Source organism: Maniola hyperantus, chromosome 19, assembly GCF_902806685.2.
Source record: "Maniola hyperantus chromosome 19, iAphHyp1.2, whole genome shotgun sequence".
In the NCBI taxonomy this organism is placed as follows: Eukaryota; Metazoa; Arthropoda; class Insecta; order Lepidoptera; family Nymphalidae; genus Maniola; species Maniola hyperantus.
The window spans coordinates 2,416,682-2,432,419 of record NC_048554.1 but is presented as its reverse complement, the minus strand read 5'-3'; the positions used below and the strand labels follow the sequence as shown (position 1 = coordinate 2,432,419).

Below are 15,738 nucleotides of genomic sequence, written 5' to 3'. Positions count from 1 at the left end.
ATAGCTTTGTCATCTACTTTGGCAAAAATAGTAGAACATCTCCTTAAAAACCGATTGGAATGGCTAATAGAAAGCAGAAATATTCTTCCCTCCTCCCAATTTGGGTTTCGGAAGGGCTTGAGTACTACAGACAGTCTCAGCATACTGACAACAGACATTCGGTTAGCCTTTACAAAGGGAGAGTACCTCGTGGGTATATTTCTAGATATTGCTTCTGCATATGACAATGTTTTACTTCCGGTGCTCAGGCAAAAATTGCAAAATCTGAGTATCCCTCCGAGGTTAATCCATCTCATATGTAATCTGCTGTTCTGCAGATCCATTCTGGTCAAGCATCAGTCTACCTACCTTCCCCCCAGACTTGTCTGGAAAGGCCTCCCACAAGGCTCAGTCCTCAGCCCTCTGCTATACAGCATATATACCCATGATCTCGAATTGTCGGTCAACAGTTTTTGTAACATCTTACAATATGCTGATGATATTGTCCTCTATCACAGCTCAGGCAGTGTAGAGGAAATATCCTGTCGTATCAACTCTGCTTTGTTTTACCTAGGCCAATGGCTGTCTGGCCATGGCTTGTCTCTGTCTGTGGGCAAATGCCAGGCAGTAGTGTTTTCAAGGAAAAGGTCCCTTCCCACCTTCCACTTTTCATTTGAGGATCAACCAATCTATCTTGCAGACAAATCTAAATTTTTGGGTATTTATCTAGACAACAGACTGACTGGACTTGCCCACTCTGAACACGTGTTGAAAAAATGCGAAAAGGGTATTAACGTTATACGCGCAGTAGCGGGAGTATGGTGGGGTGCCCACCCTTATTCTTTAAAATTATTGTATAACGCTCTAGTACGAAGCCACATGGACTATTGTATGTTTGTTTTAGATCCCTTCAATAAATCAGCTGTGGATAAACTTAATAAAGTCCAATATAAGTGCCTTAGAATTATTCTAGGTGCTATGAAAACTTCCCCTACCAATGCCCTGCAAGTGGAATGTGTTGATCCTCCTCTAACCATTCGTCGCCAATACCTCTGTGACCGCTTTGTCAGCAAGATGTTACAGCTGTCATCTCACCCCCTTTGGCCTCGACTAACCAAACTATCCAAATTTCCTCAATCCCGCAACACTTCTTCATATTTGTTGGACAGCTTTTTAAAATATACCAGCCTTCCCCATCCCATATCAACTTTTCCTATAAATCCATTATTTTCTACCCCCTACAAAGCTCTGGTATTCAACCCTCCCATCATTACAGATATTGGTTTGACTAAAGGGTCTCCAGATACTAATGCCAAACTTCAAACCATTATTCATCAAAATTGGCCAAATCACCTTCTCATCTATACTGATGCATCAAAGCTGTCTCCTAGCGGATGTGTCGGTGCGGCTTGCTGGATCCCTAGATACAAAATAATTTTGAAATTCAAATGTCCCCCCGAAACTTCGGTGTTCACAGGAGAGGCCACTGCTTTATTGGAAGCAATCCTGTATGCACTATCCCATAACATACAACAAACAGTTATTTTGACTGACTCTTTAAGTTGCCTAATGTCTATTAAGGAAAATCCTTTCCGTAGTAAATCAAGATCTTCCATCGTTTTACAGATCAGGGAAGCTCTGTTTTCATGTAATCAAAAAGGATTATCTATCTTGCTGGTCTGGATCCCGGGTCATTCAGGTATCCCTGGAAATGAGACTGCTGACTCTTGTGCAAAAACAGCTATAGAATCTGGTTCTCTGGAACACTTCAAAAATTCGCCACAAGATTTAAGTGCCCTAGCAAAATCCTACATGGATAAATCCTGGAATATGTGTTGGAATAAATCAAAATTAATCAAGGGTAAATTTTATGCATCCATCCAGCCAAACATCCCAAGACGACCGTGGTTTTTTCGCCATAGATATGCGAATCGTTGGATCTCCTCTACTATCTCCCGCTTACGTCTCGGTCACTCTTGTACACCTGTCCACCTGGCTAAACTTCGGATAAGGGATAACTCACTCTGCGAGTGTGGCTTACATGAAGGCACTGTTTCTCACATCCTCTTCAACTGTCCCAAACTTCTCCATCCTCTCTATGATGTCCTCCCTCACAAAGTCCCTCGTCCTATAAATGTTGAATGTTTATTAATGTTTGTGTTTAGTCCATATTGTAGATTTTTATGTAAATATATAGAATATAATAAAATTAAATTGTAAATATTATTGTGTTTGTCTCCAACTAATGTTTTAAATCTAATAGACAACTAATCATTTGTGTTTTTTTTTCTAGGTTAAGGACTAACAAACTAACAAACTACCAAAAAAAAAAAATTTTAACTATTTTGTAGATATTCAAAATTTAACTGTACAACAGCTCTCACCGAACAATCTCCTTCGTGCCTTCTCCATAAACGTGACACTGGCGAAACACTCTGTGCCCAGCTGGCACACCTAAAAGCCAATAATTGGGAATTGAATTGAATTATTTCATATAAATCTTCTGCGACATCATCATCGTTTCGATGAGTACGCGAACATTAACAAGTTATTGAAGCAAAGCGACATGTTTTCACAAACATTTTAAAAGGGACATTGAATTTTATCTCCCCTACATAGTGTACAATTGGGTATTTGCCTACTTTTGAATTTGATAAATATTATTACTTTATTAAAAACTAGGATAAAAATAATGACAAAGATTTACAAAGTTACAGGCATTTTAATTTTGGAGTGGGAGGGTCTTCTATCCCTTTCTCGCAAAACGAAAATTTGTATGAAACCGCACGAAGCTACTATGGCATTAGTAGGTGTGACGTCAAACTGCCGTATCGCTATCTCTGTCTAATCAGAAATATTTAAATGCTTATAACTTTTTGTTATTTGATCGATTTAATTAGTTTTTTCAGTTTACGTCATTATTTTTATTCTAGTTTATAATAAAGTAATAAAAAAATTGGTGTCTAATACCCAATTCGCGGGGAATCCTTTTCACACAAAAATTTACATTATGTAATTGGGCTTAAGTCCAGCTTTCTTTGAAACATTTTATTTTAGAACATATCTTTGAGCAACTATTTTCTCTTTGGCAGGAATCTGCTACGGTATGCAAATGCTGAACAAAGAGTTCGGTGGCTCAGTGCTGCAAAAAGAAGCCCGCGAAGATGGACAATATGAAGTCGAAGTAGAAACTACATGCCCGTTATTCAAGTGAGTTCATTTTATAGACCAAACGTGTGCGAGCACTGCGAGCGTAGTGAGCAAAATTTTTCTCTCCACTGATTTGTTGTTTTAAAGAGCGTTGCTGGATCCGATACTACATGAAAAGTGTTACCAGAAATACGTTAAGGGGCACCTTGAACTTAAAGCATAGGACCATCGTCCCCTCAGTTTCAGTTTGGGTATTTCGGCCTGAAGACCGAAGATGCTCCAAAGTAGGCCGGTTGGATTGAAGAGATTTTCCGTGTATTTGCATGTATCTGATAACGTCAAACTGACGTAGGTTTGCCTGTTATTTTGGCGTCTCCATCTCTAAGGGGCTTATGGTTCTATACCTGACGGCCACAAGTATTTGCGAGGAAATTTAAAGTTGTCGGCGATCACAATGAATCGTAGATGGCTGATGGTGATTCAGGGACTCAAGGACTTGCACAACCTCAAAAGAAGACAGAAGTGTGAGGGGCTTAGCTCTGTTAAAACGGTTTTAACTTAAACTTCTTCCCTGGCGTCGCTTATGTGCTAGCATAGTATAGCAATCATACAGTTGGTTATTATTTTATTTGCAGTCGTCTAGAGAAGCTGCAGCCAGTACTGCTGACGCACGGCGACAGCGTGCAGAAGGTGGGCGACCGGTTCCGTGTGGGCGCGCAGTCCTCCAACCACCTCATCGCGGCGATCTACAACGAGCAGATGCGCCTGTATGGCGTGCAGTTCCACCCAGAGGTACAACATTTTACACTACTGCTTGTGCCGCAATCGTCAACTGCAGCCAGTGCTGTGACACAATAACAGATTGCGCCACTTGAATTTTAAAACGCCCTTAACAGATCTTTTGTCTTACTACAGTACGCGGCAGAAAGTAATGTACAGTGCGACAAAGCTATCTTGGCGCGTGGCGAGAATCCGAACTAACATTGCCGTCAAGTGTCCCTTTTGTTCTTGTTTGAATATTTTAAGCCTTTGTTCTCCAACAGCTCCCCCCTGTCAATGTCATTCAAGTGCCAAGAGAGCCTTGTCGCACTGTACATCAGCCTTTAGAATGACCTTTCGGTTTTGTAAAGCGTTGTCTCTGTCACTCATACCTATATGACGTTTCAACAAATCCGCTCTCAAATCTCCTTCTAAAGGTCGATGTACATTATTTTCTGCCGCGTACTGTAAATAAATAACTAACTCGGAACCTGCCTACATCCTTTTTTAACCGACTTCCAAAAAGGAGGTGGTTCTCAATTTGGCCTGGTTTTTTTTATTTTTTTATTGTGAGATAGGCTTGCGCTTGATGGCAACTTGATGGATGTAAAATTTAACAAAATAGGTATAAAATAAAATATTTTACTTTAACAGGTGGACCTAACCCCAAAAGGCAAACAGATGTTGTCAAACTTCCTGTTCGACATAGCGGGCATGTCCCGCACGTTCACACTGCGCTCGCGCCGCGAGGCCTGCGTGCAATACATCCGCGACACCGTCGGCGACAACAAAGTGCTTGTAAGTCTGTATTTATACATTGTAACGCCTAAACTAATATTACATTTTACTTATAAACAGACTAGTGAACCGCCCCGGCTTCGCACGGGTAGCTTATTACAATATTCATGAAAGCCTCTAATTTTTTGAAAATAAAATATTAAAAATTAAAATTTAGTCTTATGTCACTCAGGAATAATGTAGCTTTCTTCTGGTGAAAGAATTTTCACAATCGGTTCAGTAGTTCCAGAGATTACTTTTTACAAACAAACTTATACTTTACCCCTCTAACAAATAAACCTGGAATAGCGGTGGAATAGTTATACTCTGTTTTGTCTCTCTCTGTCATCAGTAATTTGACATTTGAAGGAAAAAGACAAAACATAGTATAACTATTCCACCGCTATTCCAGGTTTAATTGTTAGAGGGCGACTCTTTATAAAATTAGTATAGATAAGTATTCCGGCGGATTGGTTAGACATACCGGCGGATCGACATACAGATCGGTGGATTGACTGGACAGACGCGGACAGATATTTCACTCTTACGGACTGTTGTACAGATATCTGACACAACACCGAGCCGTAAGATGTTACTTGATGAACTTTTGATGGTTTTGCTTGTATAGTAAGTCAATGAGTAATTCAGACATGTACTTGTAGGTGCTGGTGAGCGGTGGCGTGGACTCAACAGTGTGCGCCGCGTTGCTGAGGACGGCTCTACGCGAGGACCAAGTGATCGCGTTACACATCGACAATGGTAATATATTGGCACCGATTCTAAGCACAACCTAATTTTAGAGTATTCGCACCCTCTTCTTACTATTGTAATATGAAAAGGACAGAAGCAGTTTGACATTTCTAAATTTAATTTTTAGATGGTAAACCCGTGATTTTAGCACGCACTCGCGAACCTACTGTTTAAATTTGTATTGTGCACTAAAATTTAGAGTCTTTAAATGTGAAAGTCATGTTCCGTTCCTTTTTTAGCATTAGTAAAAAGAAAAGGATGCAGATACTCTAAGTTTAGTTTAGAGAGAGACTAGAGAATTGTGGCCATTGTTACGTGCTAGGGGTTCGGATTAAAATGCCAGTTTCCGAAACAAGAACGTTTACTCACACACTGTACTAAAAGTCCACAAACACTAACACTTGCACTAATTAGCACTAACTAATGGGCGGTTTACACGGGCTTCGTAGCTAAGCGCTTAGTACTTGTCACTAATACTAAGTCCTCATGTGTAAACATGCTGATTAGTTCTAAATAATATCTGTCCCGGCTGTACTCACGTGTGTAGTCGACGTTAGCCCGACTAGTTTCGAACCCATACGGGGTCCTTTTTCAAGGTTTTTTTTTTAAATGCTAAAATGCTGATTAGTGCTTAGTATTAGTATTTGTGAACAGTGCAAGAGAATAGAAAACGATCCTATTTACTAAGCGACAAGTCGATACCCCACCACGATTTACTAAGCGCTTGTCGCTTGCTGACCGTGTGTAAACAGCTGGACAAGTTAGTTAGTGACAAGTTGTACCGGGAATTTCCATTTCGAATGTCTGGACACTAATAACTTTTACTGGCTCCAACGTGTAAACGGTTACTTTTCACTTGTCATATTGAGGCTTAGTATAGTGACAAGTACTAAGCGCTTAGCTACGAAGCCCGTGTAAACCGCCCTTAACACTTGCACTGAGCAGAATAACACTTAGAATCGCTTTCACTTGTCACTCATTTCGATCGCTCTTAGAATTGAACTGTACTAACTTCCCAGGGTCGATCTGCGGCATCGCTTATATACGGTTTCCGCACCGCCTGTCGAATATTCCTTTCAATTCGATGAAACTTAAACAAACAAACAAACAAACAACCCTCGAACTTTCCAAGTGGTCAAAACATGGTAATAAAAAATGGTTCCCACGCCGAAATGGTGTAAAACAATGGAATACACTCGAAAGCTGAGAACAATGAGGTAGGAACTTGGAGCTTCGAAAGTTGCATTTGTAACAAAATTGCAGTAGTATCCTTAGTACGAATTTACACTGTATTTCTGAAACGCCGTTCTATCGGCTGTCGCCTTGACATGATAAACATTATCTTTCTTTCTTTTTTCGCTCTGGGCTGGTTTCCGCAGTTAAACGTTTCCGTCTGTTGTGCGTGTATTGCCCCTCCCCGCTGAAGTCTTCACTCCAGCCATCCAAGCTCGCTCCAGAAGCCGACTAGACCGCCCAGGTTGCCGAGGGCTTCATGGTGTGAGGTTGGGAAACCAAATGGCGCTCGCGTTGTTCTGCCACGCCCGTGCACTGTACGAGCACGTGTGTTGGTGTTTCATCGACCTCCTTGCAGGCCCTGCACAGAGGACTGTCGGTGACACCTATAACGAAAAGATGTTTGTTTAGTGGCCTGTTATGAGTCCCACCACCTTCCAAAGTTTAACTTTGTCCAGGCAGAGTAGTTTGTTAGTTTCTCGTTTGTCTATGTTAGGGAAAACCTCTTTGATGGCTCGCCTGCAGTCAGTTGTGTTTACCCATAATTTGAAATGTTCTTTGAGTGTTAGAGGATGAACATTACGTCATCTAATCATTTCTTTTCCAGGGTTTATGCGTAAGAATGAGAGTGTTAAAGTGGAGCGATGCCTGCGTGAACTGGGAGTACGTCTGCACGTCATTAATGCAACACATCAGGTAAGTGTTACTTTATGTTGAACAAAATTACTTTTTTTTAGTGCCAGGCAATATATTAGCACAATAATTTGTGGTTAATATGCTGTTTATGCCCTTGAGGAATGAACTATTTGATAAAAAATGTTCACTGTGGTTTAAGTAAAAAATTCTACTAGGTAACCCATCCCAGTTTCACACTCGAAACTATGACGTCGATAACAAACTGACTTTTAACTGATTTGAAACTGTAACATCTTGGGAATTAAATCCACACTTTTTCTCAAAATATCTTTATTGTAGTAATCAGTAGAGTATTTTGGAAAAATTAAATATTCTAAAGAAACAGAGTGCCTGAAATAAACAGATAGCGCAAGATTTGTGAATTTCAAAGTAACAGCTTGTATAAATGGTGTTTGTTTTCAGTTCCGACAAGGCAGCACGGTGGTACGCGACGCGGGTGGTCGGACGCGGCACACCCCTTTGCTGTGTCACACCACGGCGCCAGAGGACAAGCGCCGCATCATCGGCGACGTGTTTGTGCGCGTCGCGGAGCACACCGTGCGGGACGTGCTGCATTTGCAGTAAGTACGGACTGACGGACAGATTGGTGGACTGATGTACATAATGAAGGACTGACGTAACAGAACTGCCTATTAATCTTCTGACTAGCGGACTGATGTATAGACCCGGCGGACTGATGTATAGACCCGGCGGACTGATGTAACAGACCTGCGGATTATGTTCTAAGTGGCGGATTGATGTAAAGGTTCGGTGGACTGAAATACAGACCTGGCGGAATGATGTTCTGATTGGCGGACTGATTTACATAATGGTAAACCTTATAGTAATTATTCTGAATACGGGTGTTAAAGATAATGATTAACGGACAGCTGATAGACTGAGTATGTCATTCAACAGTCAGCTAGCGTTTTACTTAAAAAAACATTATAATTGTGCAAATTAGAAGCTTTACGGAAGATTTTCTTTTATATTAGTATTTTTCCTCAGAGAGGAACAAGTGCTGCTCGGCCAAGGGACTCTCCGGCCTGATCTGATAGAGTCCGCGTCGGCACTGGCTTCAGGCGCGGCGGCCGCTATAAAGACGCATCACAATGACACGGAGTTAGTACGTGCTTTAAGGCAGAGGGGACGCGTCGTTGAGCCGCTGCGGGATTTCCACAAGGATGAGGTAAGAATGATGAAAATCATGCCATCCGTTTCCGCAAGGAAGGTTTTGAATAGGATGGCATTAGTCTGATAGCACTGGCTTCAGGCGCGGCGGCTGCTAGAAAGACGTATCACAATGACACGGAGCTAGTACGTGCTTTAAGGTAGAGAGGACGTGTCGTTGAACCGCTGCGTGATTTCCACAAGGATGAGGTAAGAATGAAAATCATGCTATCCGTTTCCGCGGGGAAGGTTTTGAAAAGGATGGCATTAGTCTGATAGCACTGGCTTCAGGCGCGGCGGCTGCTAAAAAGACGCATCACAATGACACTGAGCTAGTACGTGCTTTAAGGCAGAGGGGACGCGTCGTTGAACGTGTTGATGTTGATGCTTTTAATAGTGGTGGAAGCGTCGGGAGAACCAATCGTCATAACATGTGTACAATTCACAAAATAAACGTTTTTCTTTCTTTCTTAGTTTATAGGTCTATCTTAATTTCATTTAAATATCTTTTTTGCTTCCTATTTATTTTTTATTTTAAATATCTTTATTTTTTATTTTTTTACCTTCTTTGTAACTCAGCATTCTGAATAACTTGGCAATATTGTATTTGTATGGCAGGTACGTCAGCTGGGCACAGAGCTAGGCCTGCCGCCCGCGTTGGTGGAGAGACAGCCGTTCCCGGGGCCCGGGCTCGCCGTGCGGGTGCTGTGCCAGGACGAACCCTATGCCGACCGGGACTTTGCCGAAACACAGGTTAGTAGCGGATTTATAACATTTTACGCGCGTTATTTAAAAAATTCAACAAAGAAATGACCTGTAAACCGCTGATGTAAACCATCAAAGATTCATCCAATAATAAAAAGTGGTCACAAGTTTCACCGTATAAAGTTTGAGCCGTAAAGAATGACTTGCTTAGGCCATTTATATAGATCTCTATTGTTCTAATTCTTAATTGACACGTGAAAGTGTTATTGACACGTGAAAGTGTTAGTGAACTAAGAAAGTTGAGTCACACAGCGAGCGATACAAAGAGCTATGGATGCCGGTGGCGCATGATTTCGCCGTTTTGATGGCCGTACTAGAGACCTGTGTTCAGCAGTGGACGTCTATTGGTTGACAACGACGACAAAGTAATTTGTGAATCATACTAACATTCGCCCTGTTTTGTGATTGTGATACCAAAGAACCGTTTATTGCCCGTGGTTACTACCAATCGTACTACCAGTAGTAGCACGTGTAATTTGATTACCCTTGCTACTACTGCAGTTGTAAGTAGTAACACGGGAAATTTAGCAAGGGTAATCAAATTACCCGTACTGGTAGTACGACTGGTAGTACCACGGGCAATAAACGGAAAGAACGCTCAATTTATTTAGCGATAAGTGAACTCTATTAATAATTTTCATTGTAGTGAGGACCAGTTTCACTTCTGGGTGTGATTTTTAACTGAAATTCTTTTTCAGGTCATAGTGAAAATAATGGTGGAATACGCGTCGATGTGCGTCAAATCCCACGCGCTACTGGGCCGAGTGTCCAACGCGACCACTCCGAACGAGCAGACAGAGCTCAAACGTATCTCTTCGTCTTCACCCATCGCGGCCACTCTACTGCCAGTGCGCTCTGTCGGAGTACAAGGTATGTAAACCATTTCACACAACTGACTGCAGGCGGACTGGCGTACAGACTACAGAGGCTCTGTACGCCAGGCTATTACACCAGTCTTCTGTGTGGACTGGTATAATAGACTGGCGCACTGGTGTAATAGACTGGCGGACTGGTGTAATAGTCTGGCGGACTGGTGTAATTGACTGGCGGACTGGTGTAATAGTCTGGCGGACTGGTGTAATTGACTGGCGGACTGGTGTAATAGACTGGCTGACTGGCGGACTGGTGTAATAGACTGGCGGAATGATGTAATAGATTGGCTGACTGGTGTAATAGACTGGCGGACTGGTGTAATATACTGGCGGACTGGTGTAATAGACTGGCGGACTGGTGTAATAGACTGGCGGACTGGTGTAATAGACTGGCGGAATGATGTAATAGATTGGCGGAATGATGTAATAGATTGACTGACTGGTGTAATAGACTGGCGGACTGGTGTAATAGACTGGCGGACTGGTGTAATAGACTGGCGGACTGGTGTAATAGACTGGCGGACTGGTGTAATTGACTGGCGGATTGGTGTAATAGACTGGCGGACTGGTGTAATAGACTGGCGGACTGGTGTAATAGACTGGCGGACTGGTGTAATAGACTGGCGGAATGATGTAATAGATTGGCTGACTGGTGTAATAGACTGGCGGACTGGTGTAATAGACTGGCGGACTGGTGTAATAGACTGGCGGACTGGTGTAATAGACTGGCGGAATGATGTAATAGATTGACTGACTGGTGTAATAGACTGGCGGACTGGTGTAATAGACTGGCGGACTGGTGTAATAGACTGGCGGACTGGTGTAATAGACTGGCGGACTGGTGTAATAGACTGGCGGAATGATGTAATAGATTGGCTGACTGGTGTAATAGACTGGCGGACTGGTGTAATAGACTGGCGGAATGATGTAATAGATTGACTGACTGGTGTAATAGACTGGCGGACTGGTGTAATAGACTGGCGGACTGGTGTAATAGACTGGCGCACTGGTGTAATAGACTGGCGGACTGGTGTAATAGACTGGCGGACTGGTGTAATAGACTGGCGGAATGATGTAATAGATTGGCTGACTGGTGTAATAGACTGGCGGACTGGTGTAATAGACTGGCGGACTGGTGTAATAGACTGGCGGACTGGTGTAATAGTCTGGCGGACTGGTGTAATAGACTGGCTGACTGGCGGACTGGTGTAATAGACTGGCGGAATGATGTAATAGATTGGCTGACTGGTGTAATAGACTGGCGGACTGGTTTAATAGACTGGCGGACTGGTGTAATAGACTGGCGGACTGGTGTAATAGACTGGCGGACTGGTGTAATAGACTGGCGGACTGGTGTAATAGACTGGCGGACTGGTGTAATAGACTGGCGGACTGATGTAATAGAATGGCGGACTGATGACATGCCCGGTGGACTGACGTATTGTCCAGCGATCGAAAAGCATATTATCGTAAGGTTTAACTATTTCACATAATATAAGTATTTTAACAAGGTAGACTAAGTGCGCATAGGCAAGATGGCGGCCAGCCCCGAAACGGGCCGCCGCCTCCCGTTCAACCGCCGCGGTTGGAATTTCGTCGCGGTTTAGTGCGTACAAAATGAGCGGTTTCATATAAAAATATAAAAGCGGTTAGCCGCGCACGCGGTTAATCGCTTATGCGTATGAGCGTTAAGAGCGGTGTTTGTGTTACTATTTGCAGGCGACTGTCGGACATACAGCTACGCGGTGGCACTGTCCACTGAGCGGTACCCTCCTGACTGGAAAGACATGCACTACCTTGCCAAGATCATACCGCGCGTCTGCCACAACGTCAACAGGTATGACCACTTTTACCCAGATATTGTGGCTAATTCCATTGTACACAATCTCTAAACTAAACTAAAATGTCACGCCTAAATCTATTGCTATCCCTTTCATAATGTTGCTTGCGGAAAAGGATGGCACTAGATTTAGACCTGTTAATTTAGTTTAGTTTAGAGATTGTGTACAAGAGAATCGGCCCCATTTATCGCTTAAATACTAGAATATAGATGATGCCCGCGACTACGTCCGCGTGGATTTAGGTTTTGTAATATCCCGTGGGAACTCTTTGATATTCCGGGCTTAAAAGCCCTACGTCCTTCTCCGGGATGCAAGTTATCTCTGTACCAAATTTCATCGTAATCGGTTAAATGGATTGGCCATGAAAAGCAAGCAGACACACACACTTTCGCATTTATGATATTCTATACCTTTATTGTACCTTTTCCAAGTTAAAAAGGTGTACTTTAAACTTGCTCTAATCTATCTTTAAATATATAAAAGGAAAAGGTGACTGACTGACTAACTGATCTATCAACGCACATCTCAAACTTCTGGACGGATCGGGCTAAAATTTGGCATGCTGATAGCTATTATGACGTAGGCATCCGCTAGGAAATGATTTTTCAAAATTCAACCCCTAAAGGGGTAAAATAGGGGTTTGAAATGTGTATGAAAGTCTCAGTTTTGAAGTTAAAATCCTCAAATTGTGTACACAACTGTTACACTAATTGTTACAAACATATGAAAATAGTGTATCAGGGTTTTTGAAAAATTTAGCCCCTAAATAGAAAAATAAGGGGTTTGAAAGAATATCCGTCCGAGTTTGTTGTGGGCTCTTCTCAGACCTGGGCGCGTTTGGAACCCTCGTAGCTTTAGTTTTAACTATGTATTAATTATACTACTATTAACGTACTGTTATAAATTTATAATTAATATCTATTTAAGTAATCTGTAAAAATTTGTAATCCTATTTGGCCTTATTTTCAGTCTGTTATTATGTAAAATTATATTGTATATATCGCTGTTGATTGCAAAAAACGAATAAAATAAAAATAAAATAAAATTATCACCACTATATCATATCATCTTACAAATATAAATTTATGACAATCAGGAAGCCTAAAAGTTTACCAATTCTGAATAAATAATTTGAGTTTGAGTTTGAGTTGGAAATTTGTTAGTCCACGAATGAAAGTCGCGGGCATAAGCTAGTAATAATAATAATGTTTTTTTTTTTTTTTATTCAATACAAGTTAGCCCTTGACTGCAATCTCACCTGGTGGTAAGTGATGATGCAGTCTAAGATGATAGCGGGCTAACCTGGAAGGGGTATGGCAGTTTTTGTTAAACCCATACCCCTTTGGTTTCTACACGGCATCGTACCGGAACGCTAAATCGCTTGGCGGCACGGCTTTGCCGGTAGGGTGGTAACTAGCACAAGTATGCTTAAATCATTTTCGTCTGGCAGAGTGTGCTACGCATTCGGCGGTCTGATCAAGGAGCAAGTGACAGACATCACGCCCACTTTCCTGTCGCAGCAGGTCATCTCGACCATCCGGCAGGCCGACGATCTCGCCACGCAGGTATCATTCATATTTATTATTTTATTAAACTATCGTGACTGATATCCATTATGAATATAGCTACGGTGCATCCAGACACAATTTTTTTTGACTGATTAACTGATCTATCAACGCACATCTCAAAGTACTGGACGGATCGGGGTAAAATTTGGCATGCTGATAGCTATTATGACGTAGGCATCCGCTAAGGATGGATTTTTGAAAGTTCAACCTCTTAAGTGTGTGAAATAGGGGTTTGAAACTTTTGTAGTCCACGCGGACGAAGTCGCGAGCATAAGCTAGTCTAAATATATAAAAGGAAAAGGCGACTGACTGACTGACTGACTGATCTATCAACACACAGCTCAAACTACTGGACGGACTGGGATAAAATTTGGCATGCAGATAGCTATTATGACGTAGGCATCCGCTAAGGATGGATTTTTGAAAGTTCAACCTCTTAAGTGTGTGAAATAGGGGTTTGAAATTTGTGTAGTCCACGCGGACGAAGTCGCGAGCATAAGCTAGTCTAAATATATAAAAGGAAAAGGCGACTGACTGACTGACTGATCTATCAACACACAGCTCAAACTACTGGACGGACTGGGATAAAATTTGGCATGCAGATAGCTATTATGACGTAGGCATCCGCTAAGGATGGATTTTTGAAAGTTCAACCTCTTAAGTGTGTGAAATAGGGGTTTGAAATTTGTGTAGTCCACGCGGACGAAGTCGCGAGCATAAGCTAGTCTAAATATATAAAAGGAAAAGGCGACTGACTGACTGACTGATCTATCAACACACAGCTCAAACTACTGGACGGACTGGGATAAAATTTGGCATGCAGATAGCTATTATGACGTAGGCATCCGCTAAGAATGGATTTTTGAAAGTTCAACCCCTAAGGGTGTGAAATAGGGGTTTGAAATTTGTGTAGTCCACGCGGACGAAGTCGCGAGCATAAGCTACTCTATACTAATTCCAAATCAATGGCGGCAGCACTTATTACTTCTCTTTTCCCAGGTGCTGATTTCCTCGGGCTGCATGTCCCGGATCGCGCAGATGCCGGTAGTGATGATCCCGGTGCACTTCGACCGCGACGCGGGGCTGCGCGCGCCGTCGTGCCAGCGCTCGCTGGTGCTGCGCCCCTTCATCACCAACGACTTCATGACCGGCATCGCGGCCCTGCCCGGCTCTGACGCCATGCCGCAGGACGTGAGTTCACTTTCATCATCATGATCAACCCATCGCCGGCTCACTACAGAGCACGGTTTGGTAGACTTCACACACCTTTGAGAACATTATGGGGAACTTTCAGGCGTGCAAGTTTCCTCACGATGTTTTCCTTCACTGTTAAAGCAAGTGGTATTTAATTAACGCACATAACTCCAAAAAGATAGAGGTGCGTGCCCGGGATCGAACTCCCGACCTCCGATTAGAAGATGGAAGTCCTAACCACTAGGATATCACAGCTTGACGTGCGTTGCATAAGACCTTAAAGAAGAAAATATTGTTCCGAGAGCGCTGGAGTAGCTCAATGTTCGATGGCTTACTGAAGTGGTGATTTATTATTTATTTATTATTTATTTATTATTTATTATTATACCATAATGTGCACTGTCCTTACAGGGTGGTCCTAATGCGACAGTGCACTCTAATCTATCTTATACATATTAACAATTATACTTAAAATTAAAAAATAGATTATTTACAACGATAATAAAATTATTAATCTACTAGGTACTTAACGGCTATCTTATGAATAACTAGCTTATGCTCGCGACTTCGTCCGCGTGGACTACAAAATTTCAAAATCCTATTTCACCCCCTTAGGAGTTGAATTTTCAAAAATCCTTTCTTAGCGGATGCCTACGTCATAATAGCTATCTGCGTGCCAAATTTCAGCCCGATCCGTCCAGTAGTTTGAGCTGTGCGTTGATAGATCAGTCAGTCAGTCAGTCACCTTTCCCTTTTATATATATAGACTAATAATCCACATTGCTATCCTTGTGAGCTCAGTCAGGGAGCAACAAAAAATATCTATTCTTTCGGCTATTAAGTGATACTGGCCCTGATTCTCTAGTCTCTCTCTTAACTAAATTTAGAGTATCTGCATCCTTTTCTTTTTACTAATGCTAAAAAAGGAACGGAACATGACTTTCACATTTAAAGACTCTAAATTTTAGTGCACAATACAATTTTAAACAGTAGGTTCGCGACTGT

At 42.2% G+C, this 15,738-nt stretch overlaps 2 protein-coding genes and 1 long non-coding RNA gene across 8 annotated transcripts in view; 2 read left to right on the top strand and 1 right to left on the bottom strand.

The window, feature by feature from the left end:
* LOC117991244 (H/ACA ribonucleoprotein complex non-core subunit NAF1) overlaps window positions 1-15,738 on the top strand; it is a 135,840-nt gene that overhangs the window by 106,241 nt on the left and 13,861 nt on the right. The window lies entirely within an intron of this gene.
* bur (GMP synthase burgundy) overlaps window positions 1-15,738 on the top strand; it is a 33,086-nt gene that overhangs the window by 8,619 nt on the left and 8,729 nt on the right. For all 5 annotated transcript variants that reach the window (XM_034978784.2, XM_034978785.2, XM_069504902.1 and 2 more), the window contains exons 4-15: window positions 3,072-3,189; window positions 3,765-3,921; window positions 4,543-4,686; window positions 5,328-5,424; window positions 7,256-7,344; window positions 7,747-7,904; window positions 8,332-8,512; window positions 9,112-9,246; window positions 9,957-10,128; window positions 11,850-11,967; window positions 13,422-13,536; window positions 14,539-14,730. In XM_034978784.2, coding sequence (XP_034834675.1) covers window positions 3,072-3,189; window positions 3,765-3,921; window positions 4,543-4,686; window positions 5,328-5,424; window positions 7,256-7,344; window positions 7,747-7,904; window positions 8,332-8,512; window positions 9,112-9,246; window positions 9,957-10,128; window positions 11,850-11,967; window positions 13,422-13,536; window positions 14,539-14,730 — 1,676 coding nt within the window. The remainder of the gene's footprint in view (window positions 1-3,071; window positions 3,190-3,764; window positions 3,922-4,542; window positions 4,687-5,327; window positions 5,425-7,255; window positions 7,345-7,746; window positions 7,905-8,331; window positions 8,513-9,111; window positions 9,247-9,956; window positions 10,129-11,849; window positions 11,968-13,421; window positions 13,537-14,538; window positions 14,731-15,738) is intronic.
* Window positions 41-2,463, bottom strand: LOC138403610 (uncharacterized). Its single transcript, XR_011237842.1, has 2 exons — window positions 2,364-2,463; window positions 41-2,107 (listed from the first exon to the last, which is right to left on the bottom strand). It is a non-coding gene; the product is annotated as an uncharacterized lncRNA (long non-coding RNA).